Genomic DNA, 8,485 nt, shown 5'->3' with positions numbered 1-8,485 from the left:
TCTGACAAAGGCATGTGGCAGGGGGCGGGGGTACCGATCCCTGAAGGCATTAAAATTACTAGAAAAATACAAGAATTAAAACTATGTGGGAACAGAGCTGAGTCCATCACACTTGAGCAAGTAATAAAGGTCACTAGGAAGGGAGGAAGGACTGTTGTATATGGTGGGACACTTGGTGACCATCTGGAGATGATCTTGCATCAGCCCCCAGGGCAGCCTCCAAGAGATCAAAGTTGTCGACACAGAAGTAGAAGCCAGGAACTCCAGTGAGAGCCAAAATCGGACATCATGTTGTCTAGTAATTGAACTATATATTAAAACAGTGAGAAGCTAGGAACCTTCCTCTGCTTTGTCTAAAGCAGGAATCCCCAAACCCCTGGCCGTGGACCTTTACCAATCTGTTAGGAACCGGGTTGCACAGCAGCTGGTGAGCGAGTGAAGCTTCATCTGTTTTGCAGCTGCTCCCCAGCGCTAGCGTCACCGCCTCAGCTCCACCTCAGATCATCAGGCATTAGATTCTCATAGGAGCACCGGTCCCTGGTGGCAGAAAAGTTGGGGACTGCTGGTCTAAAGGACTGACAGGCAAAGCCAGAAGACAAAGGACACATGGAGGTCCCCACAGAGCTTATCTATAACCTCACAGATAAAGGGCTCCTGCTGGCAGCAGTGAGAAATCAGTGACCCAATGGAAAAGCACGGAGGGTGGGATGTGTGCCCCCGGGGAAGGTACAACCAGCAGGCTCCAGCCCAAGGAAAGGACTGAATAAAGTGACTGAGACCATTTTCTCCAGAAAAGTCTATGTTTTTATGTGAAAGGGTGTCTGCTAGTATCTGTGAGTGAGGCTACATCCCAGGAGTGGCTCTGGTCGACTGTGGGTTTTCTATGCTTTCTGATATCTAGGTCATGAGAACATATTATTGGCTCAAAAAACTTAAAACATTTGTGTGTAAACTAGACTGTAGAACCCACTTCTACACAGACTAGTAGACAGTGTGCAAAGGCAAAGGATTCCCATAAGTGGGAACAAGGATGGCCAATGGCCATTGACATTAGGCTGCAGTGAGATGCCATCTGGGCACCAGCCGGTTGGTTAAACAGGATGCAATTGAGCTTTGGCATAGGAGACGAGGTATGGGGGCAGAAACCCATCAGGTCCAGCCAGGTGGGCCTGGGCAGACCCCTGGAGCACAGGTCTCCTCCCCATCAGAACCCCAGAGACTTGAAAGGAAAATGGAATCTGTGGAGGACAGCAGTGTGCATGGGAGAGATCTCAAAGTGTCATGTTTTTGGAAAATTGAAGACATCCTTATAGAAGTTTTAAATATGCAAACCATACATATTTAGACGCCAGGGGCCTTTCTCGGATCTTAAGCTGAACACTTAGCATGTTGATTAGTTGTAAAATATTGTGTTTTTTAAAAATCATGGAAGGAAGGTCGGGGCCGCAGTGGTGTAGACAGTGGATGGAGAATGAAGGGGCAGGGAAGCTTGGACGGGTGCAGCTGTGAGCTAGCCAGGGCTGCTGGAGCCCACAAGCCTGCCAAGGCTGGTTGCAGGGGCCTCTGGCCAGTTCTGCCTCCCCGGGACCAGAGGAAGATAAAATGCAGGGTTGATCCAGGTTGAAGCAGTAGGGCTAGGCAGAGGTGGGTGGGTGGTATTTGCTCTCCAGCAGTCGCGGCGGTTCAGGGTGGGAAGGAAGGGGGTAGGGCAGAGGAAAGTTTAATTGTGGGGAAGAACTGAACAAGGAGAGAGGCTGGGAAAAGGAACGTGGAGGGCAAGGCGGGCAGGACATGGGGATACGCGGGGTCGCGTGTCCACAGGCTAACGCGGGCCCGGTTCTGGCCCCCAGGAAGCCACTGAGGAACGGCCTAGTGAAAGACAAACGCTTCTGAACCCTTCGACACCCACCTTGTCTCCCAAGACCCAGCCCCGCCCCACTTCGCACCCAAGGAAGGTTTTGCCCCTCCCTCCGACCCTGGCCCCGACCAGTTTTGTCCCTCCCGGGCCTTGGCCACTCCCAGGACCCCGACCCCTCTCCCCGGACCCCGCCCCCGGGTCGGTCCCGGTCCTGCTTCAGGGCCTTGGCCACACCCCTCATGCCCTGACCCCGCCCAGCCACAAACCCCCGAGCACTCGTCCGGCTGCCGCCTGCGAGGAACATGCCACCGTCACTTCGCCGTCCAGACCACCATGTCCTTCTTCTCCTGGCCCTGCTGCTGCCCTCGCCGCTCCCGGCCCGCGCCCCTGCGGCCCCAGGCGCTGCCGCCGCTCTGCTCCAGGCCCTGGGGCTACGCGACACGCCCCAAGGCGCACCAAAGTCCCGGCCCGTACCGCCTGTCATGTGGCGCCTCTTCCGCCGCCGGGACCCGCAGGAGGCCAGGACGAGCCCGCGACGGACATCCCCGGGGGCCATCCAGCGACCGTGCCACGTGGAGGAGCTGGGAGTCGCCGGGAACATCGTGCGCCACATCCTGGACCGCGGTAAGTGGGGCCTGCGCTGGGGGTGTGGGTCTGGGTGTCCGAGACCCTCCTGGGCGTCCCAGCCCGCCACGAGCCTCCAGCTGCTGAGAGGGTACGCACCCAACCCCACGAGAAATCTGGGTCCCTGTACTTCATCTGCTCCTCCCGTGGACACCTGCGGGAACAGGGGATAGTGGCCACAAGGCCAGGCTGCCTTGCACTGGGCAAGGACTCTTGATTGCAGCTGAAGCCCTGCCCCCACTCCCCCAAATCCCTGCTGCTTCCCACCATTTGAAGCCTTCCTGCGGATGCCACCCAGCCCCAGCATCTCTTCCCTATCTGTGTGTTTCCAACACGGGCAGGCCACCCTGCACTGGGCATGTCTCTTCCTTGCAAGCGATGCCGCGCCCCCACTCTATCCATCCCCCTCCTTCACACCATTTGACGCCCTGTTAACAGATGGTGCGCCCTCAGCCTCAGGCCCTCACCTTCCACCCTGTCCCCAACCGAGATCCCCTGGCGCGCAGGCCGGCACCGCAAGGGTACGCAGCGCGAGCCGAGCCCGCTCTCTGCCTCTTCAGGTGCGCGCGCCCGGACCCTGGGGCCCACTTCTCCCACGGGGCAGTGCACAGAGTGGACCGTAGTCTTCGACCTGTCAGCGGTGGAACCCGACGAGCTCCCGAGCCATGCCCGCCTGGAGATGCGTTTCGCGGAGGCAGAAGCGACGGCGGGGGCGGCGGGCGGCTGGGAGCTGAGCGTGGGACGAGAGGCCGAAGGCGAGGGCGCGGGGTCGGTGCTGCTCCGCCAGGCGGTGGCCACTCTGGGGACACCAGTGCGCGTCGAGCTGCTGGGCGCCGCCTGGGCCCGCAACGCCTCGGCGCCGCGCAGCCTCCGTCTGGTTCTGGCCCTGCGCCCCCGGGCCTTTGGCGCCTGCGCGAGCCTGATCGAGGCCTCCCTGTTGCTGGTGACCCTCGACTCGCGCCTGTGCCACCCCCTGACCCGGCCGCGGCGCGATGCCGAGCCCGCGGTGGGCCGCGGCCTCGGGGGCGCGTGTCGCGCGCGGCGACTCTACGTGAGTTTCCGCGAGGTGGGTTGGCACCGCTGGGTCATCGCGCCGCGTGGCTTCCTGGCCAACTACTGCCAGGGTCAGTGCTCGCTGCCCGCCACACTGCCCGGGCCCGGCGGGCCGCCTGCGCTCAACCATGCCGTGCTGCGCGCGCTCATGCACTCGGCCGTTCCCAGCGCTACCGGCCTCCCCTGCTGTGTGCCCGCGCGCCTGTCGCCTATCTCAGTGCTCTTTTTTGACAACAGCGACAACGTGGTCCTGCGGCACTATGAGGACATGGTGGTGGACGAATGTGGCTGCCGCTGACGGAACAAGTGGGGCCCCAACAATAAATACTACGTGGTCCCAGATATTCATCTTTGTCTTGTCACCCGGGGCTGGGGTAGGAAACTGCTGCATCCCTCCGATGGACACCAGGGTGGTGGGGGAAGGGGCGGTCCTACACTGAGGCCACCTGCCCTTAGAGCCCCATCTCCAAGCAGCCCATCATATAAGGGGATGCTGGGAGCTGCACCCCCCACCCCCATAGGCCCAGGGGCTGATCACGAGGTAACCAGGTGCTTCCTTTCAGAGTCCCTGCTGTGCAGGTCCAAACCTCCTCAGCATTAGAGGTGGCAGAGTCACCCAACCAGCCAGGCCCCCAGACCAAGTGCTCTCCCATCCCTTGTAGTTTATCCAGCCCCGTGAATGCAAGAGTTGTTTAAGATTTTATTGGTGACAAAAGAGCTTAAAACAAATTGACCAAAAATCAGAAGTGACACTGCCTTGGTACAGATGCTCTTTGATTTGGAAAACTCACAAGAGTAATTGCTGCTAGAAGGTGAACAAAGCCAACAGCACAGTGAGGCAGAGCACTCCAAGGAAGGAACAGGGTGGTGGGTGGGTGCACAGGGTCACAGCCGAAGCCTATTCAAGCCAGATGCCTCTAGGCTGCCTACCAAAAGAAGGGGATTGAAAATCCTACAGCAATGGGATAAATAAGAGGCCTTGCCAGAAGGAAGGTGCCTGTGTGTTCCTGTGTACCAGCTGGCATCTGGAGGCTTTCGGATAAGGGCCAATATCAGGCGCACAGGGAGGGGACGCTGGGGGGTCAAGGTTACTAGGGTCTGGGTTGGCAGGGGACAGTCCCCAACTAGGTGGCCACCAGGGAGATGATCAAACACCCCCATGGTGTGCAAGGAACAAGGGTAGGGGGCTCTCCCAGCCAGAACTTCTGCAATGCAAACCCACACCAATGCCCCTATACCAGCTGATGTGACAAGCTCCTCCAAGCACCTTCAGCATAGAACCAACTTATTTCTGAAACTTTTCCCCCAAAAGCAGAAACCATCCCACCTCACTGAAGCTGAGCCCATAGGTAGAAGGGCTCCAAACTTGGGAGTGGGGTGGAGAATGGGGCAGGGAAGGGATGGTGCTTGGCTTGTCCGACAGTCACAGTGACTGTGGGCGCCTCCTTGGAAAAGGCTCCTCTTGGCTGCTGTCTTCTGCCAAATCCTCCAAAGAACCCTGGAGAAGCCACACCAGCAGGGAACAGCCACCTTCCCGCCCTCCGGCCACATGGTCAGTCCTGCCGGGGTCCCTCGGGGGGCTGAGTCCGTTGCTCGTGGGAAGCACCTTGCTTCTTGGAGTCCAGCAGAGCTCATAGAGCTGCCCATCGGCCGGGGCAGCGCTTCCTCACTGCCCTGATGCGCAGGGAGAAGCTGCTGGAAGCTAAACTGAAAACAAAAATCCTCTCCATGATCGCGTCACAGGTGTTGATCCTAACCTCGTTGTGTTGCTCGTTTAAACTTCATTTCTGGAAGCTTCTTGCATTTCCCAGGTCCACCACTAAGGTTTGAGAGACAAACTCAGTAAAGTGTATTTTCCAGTACTCCTTTGAAAGAATCTTTAAAAAAACAAACAGAAAACCCAAAACACCATATTTTCTTTAAATGAAAACCCTCTTAGAACACAGGCAGCATGACCGCATGGTCTCAGATGGCACGGACAGAACCCGAGACTCTTCAGGGCTCTCTGGGTGTGGTCGCCACCTGCAAGGAGCCTGCTCAGCACAGAAATGCAAGTTATTCCTGCAAAAACGTAGTCCCCTTTCAATAAAAGAGAAAAAGAAAGAAAAAACAGAGGAAAGGGCTACTCTGAGATGAGGGTCTTCCTCCCTCCACCTGGTCGTAGACCCAGGTATGGACGCGGCGAGCTGGGCCTCGTTGGCGAGCGGGCTGCAGGGCTCGCGGGCGGGCCGGCCCCACCTCCACTCTCCCTCTCGTCTCCTCGCCGCGGTGCCAGCAGTGGGCGCTCGCTATCTCGGGCTGCTCTCCCTCGGGTGCTCCTCTCCCTCTCCTGTTGCTCACAGTGGTGCTTCAGTTTTAGCAGTGGAAAACAGGTATCCATTTATTTTTATTTTTTATTACCCAGAATAAGATGCTGATGGACTAAGCCACATAGCTTAGCTCTTCTGCTGCCACCTGTAGGGAGGGAGGGAGAGCATGAGGCCATCAGAGAAGGCCAGAGTCTGGCCCCTCCTAAAAGGCAAAGGGCTTTCTCTCTGACTCCTTTGCACCTGTGTCTTCACCTGTGAAATGGGACCTCAGGTGCTGGACAGCCCAGAGACCAGTGATTTCCCAGAGAGAGAAAGCAGCTTAGAGCTAAGGCTTGAGCCTGTGCTCTAACAGTGGTACCACTACTCCCATTAAGCACCAGCACCCCACCTTCAGGGCAGGCAGATGGGAACTACACAGCAGGACTCTCGCAGGTACCTAAAGACATCTCTTGAAGAAGCGCCCTGCACATCTGAGGCTGGGACCCCCATCACCCTCACGAGCTGCCAGTCAGAGCAAAGGGTATATCCTCTTGCCTGCTTGCCAGCTTGGGGGTCTATAGGCCCCCACATCTGCCTTTCCCAGTGCCAGTCAGAGCAAAGGGTATATCCTCTTGCCTGCCTGCCTGCCAGCTTGGGGGGCTATAGGCCCCCACATCTGCCTTTCCCAAGAGTTCTAGACTCTCAAGAGAGGACAAGACAGGGAAGTATGAGCAGAGGTACAGGAACCTTAAGTAACAGGTTTCAGCATGAGCTGGCCCCCCGGGTACTTGAGACTCCCACCACGTTTCCTGAGTTTCCCCAAAAGTCCAGGTCCTGGTGAAGCCCTCCTCTGGGGCCGGCTTGCCTTCTAGTACTGGGACAGGCCCGTCACTCCGCCGTGCTGGTATGCCCGCTCTCCCTGGTATGTGGAGTCTTGCGACAGCGCCACATCAATCTGGGACTTAAACTCATCACCAAGGTAACTGTCCTGAAAGATACAGTGAGGGAGATGAGCAGCCAGTCAGGGGACTGACTTATGTCCCCACAGCCTCAAAAACCTGCTGTGTCCAGCCCCACCCAAACCCAGAGAAAAATACAGAAACCTGGTCCTCAAGCCTGAGCAGCAAGAGGCCCACACTAGTTACCTCACCATGGAGACAGGTAACCTAGACCAGCAGCATAGAACTGTTTGGAAGTACAGTGTTGTAGATGTTCTAGACCCCGCAGTCCCACTGCTGAAGGCGGTCATGCAGGAGGAGGCCATCTTCCTCCTGAGCCTCTACGGGTGTGTCAGGGTGTCTATGTATGTGGGGAGGGTACCTTGGGCTGGAGTAGCTTCTCTGCAGGTTTGAGATGTTTTGGGTTCAGAGCAGCAGGCTCACCTGGGACAGCTCAGGTTGGGAGAGGCCAGGCTGGCTCATCTGGGAGGGCTGGCTCATGGAGATATAGCCCTGCGTCAGGGCACCCTGTGAGAAGGGCTGTGATGCCACATCCTGGCTGGCCTGGCTGCTGGGCAGGTTTGTCTGGCTGGGCCCAGGAAGCCCAAAGCGGTTCTTCTGGCGTCCGCCACGACCCGTTTTGCCTTTTGGGGTGCCCCGGCCTGAAAGACAGTGTCCAAGGTCCCTTAAAGGAGGTCTGACCCTTACAGACAAGTGCAACTGATTGAGGCCTGGCACTTGCTCACCTGCAGCTGGCCCGTTAGCCTGTCCAAAATACCCCGGGGGTGGCATGGGTGGCATGACCAGGTTGAAGGGGATGGGAATGTTCATGGCAGCCACGTGGCTGGGGCCAGCACTGATCATGCCGAGCTGGTCATGGGTCTGGAAGTACATGTTCGAGGGCCGACCTGCAAGACAAGGTAGATGGTTTATCCCCCACTGCATCCAGGTGAGCCTGCTGCCTGCCCCCAACTGGCTGTTCTGCCTGCAGTTCTCGGGGTGCCCCACAGCAGAGCAGCCTGCGGCAGATTCTCACCTTCAATCCCCCTTTCAATCTCCTGGGGCTGGTGCCCAGGAGATCACCTTTTCTCTCAGGGATTCTGAGAAACACTGCTACTGGGACCCGAGAAAATGAGAACCACCATATACCATTTCAAATAAAAAGGTCCTTTTTGTGCTAAATTGTAAGTTCACATCACACACCCACACACAACAAAAAGCAAGAGAACGCCTAAACGCCATAGACCAGTGGATCTGCTGAAGACAAAGTCCCCCAAGGCCAGGGCCTCAGAGTGTAGCCTTTTGGGTTGGCACCCAGGGAGAGAACTCAGGGAAGGAGGACCTGCCTCACATACTCTTAGCTACACAGCAACTCACTGGATGTGGCGATGAGGTCTGTTGTTGTTGGCAGAGGACACAATCCCCAATCTAAGCCTAGTAACTAGGAGAATATGGGGTCTAGGAAAGTAACGTAATGTGTGAGAGGAGGAGCTGTAATACATGTGCCCTCAGGATGGATGGAGAGTACACGAAGGAACAGAGCCCAAGGTAAAACACCGGCAGGTGGCACTGAGTGCTTGGGCTTAATGGTCACCCTCTGCAGGGGCTGGGATGAGGAAGGGTCCCAGCAGGCAGGGACCTGGGCAATGAACTGAAACTATCTACAAACTGGCTCAGGCAGGAAGTGTTCCAGGAAGCAGGGGCCAGACTCAGCCTTAGGACAT

At 57.2% G+C, this 8,485-nt stretch overlaps 3 protein-coding genes across 3 annotated transcripts in view; 2 read left to right on the top strand and 1 right to left on the bottom strand.

Annotated features, from left to right (window-relative positions):
* CERS1 (ceramide synthase 1) overlaps window positions 1-1,947 on the top strand; it is a 19,253-nt gene extending 17,306 nt beyond the window's left edge. Inside the window, exon 7 of the mRNA XM_025044087.1 lies at window positions 1,851-1,947. Within this exon, the coding sequence (XP_024899855.1) occupies window positions 1,851-1,893 (43 nt within the window). The 3' untranslated portion in view covers window positions 1,894-1,947. The remainder of the gene's footprint in view (window positions 1-1,850) is intronic.
* Window positions 1,948-2,123: 176 nt separating this feature from the next.
* On the top strand, window positions 2,124-4,075 carry GDF1 (growth differentiation factor 1). The gene is made up of 2 exons (XM_006904325.2): window positions 2,124-2,482; window positions 3,043-4,075. Exons 1-2 carry the CDS (start codon window positions 2,161-2,163, stop codon window positions 3,831-3,833), a joined length of 1,113 nt encoding a protein of 370 aa, XP_006904387.1. The 5' UTR covers window positions 2,124-2,160; the 3' UTR covers window positions 3,834-4,075.
* Window positions 4,076-4,222: 147 nt separating this feature from the next.
* Window positions 4,223-8,485, bottom strand: part of UPF1 (UPF1, RNA helicase and ATPase) — a 39,903-nt gene continuing 35,640 nt past the window's right edge. Inside the window, exons 22-25 of the mRNA XM_006904409.3 lie at window positions 7,508-7,669; window positions 7,206-7,423; window positions 6,689-6,811; window positions 4,223-5,989 (exon numbers count right to left, since the gene is read on the bottom strand). Coding sequence (XP_006904471.1) covers window positions 6,692-6,811; window positions 7,206-7,423; window positions 7,508-7,669 — 500 coding nt within the window. The 3' untranslated portion in view covers window positions 4,223-5,989; window positions 6,689-6,691. The remainder of the gene's footprint in view (window positions 5,990-6,688; window positions 6,812-7,205; window positions 7,424-7,507; window positions 7,670-8,485) is intronic.

Source organism: Pteropus alecto, unplaced genomic scaffold, assembly GCF_000325575.1.
Source record: "Pteropus alecto unplaced genomic scaffold, ASM32557v1 scaffold160, whole genome shotgun sequence".
NCBI classification, from domain to species: Eukaryota; Metazoa; Chordata; class Mammalia; order Chiroptera; family Pteropodidae; genus Pteropus; species Pteropus alecto.
Note: the sequence above shows the minus strand (reverse complement) of the source record. Positions and strands in the feature narration are given on the sequence as shown.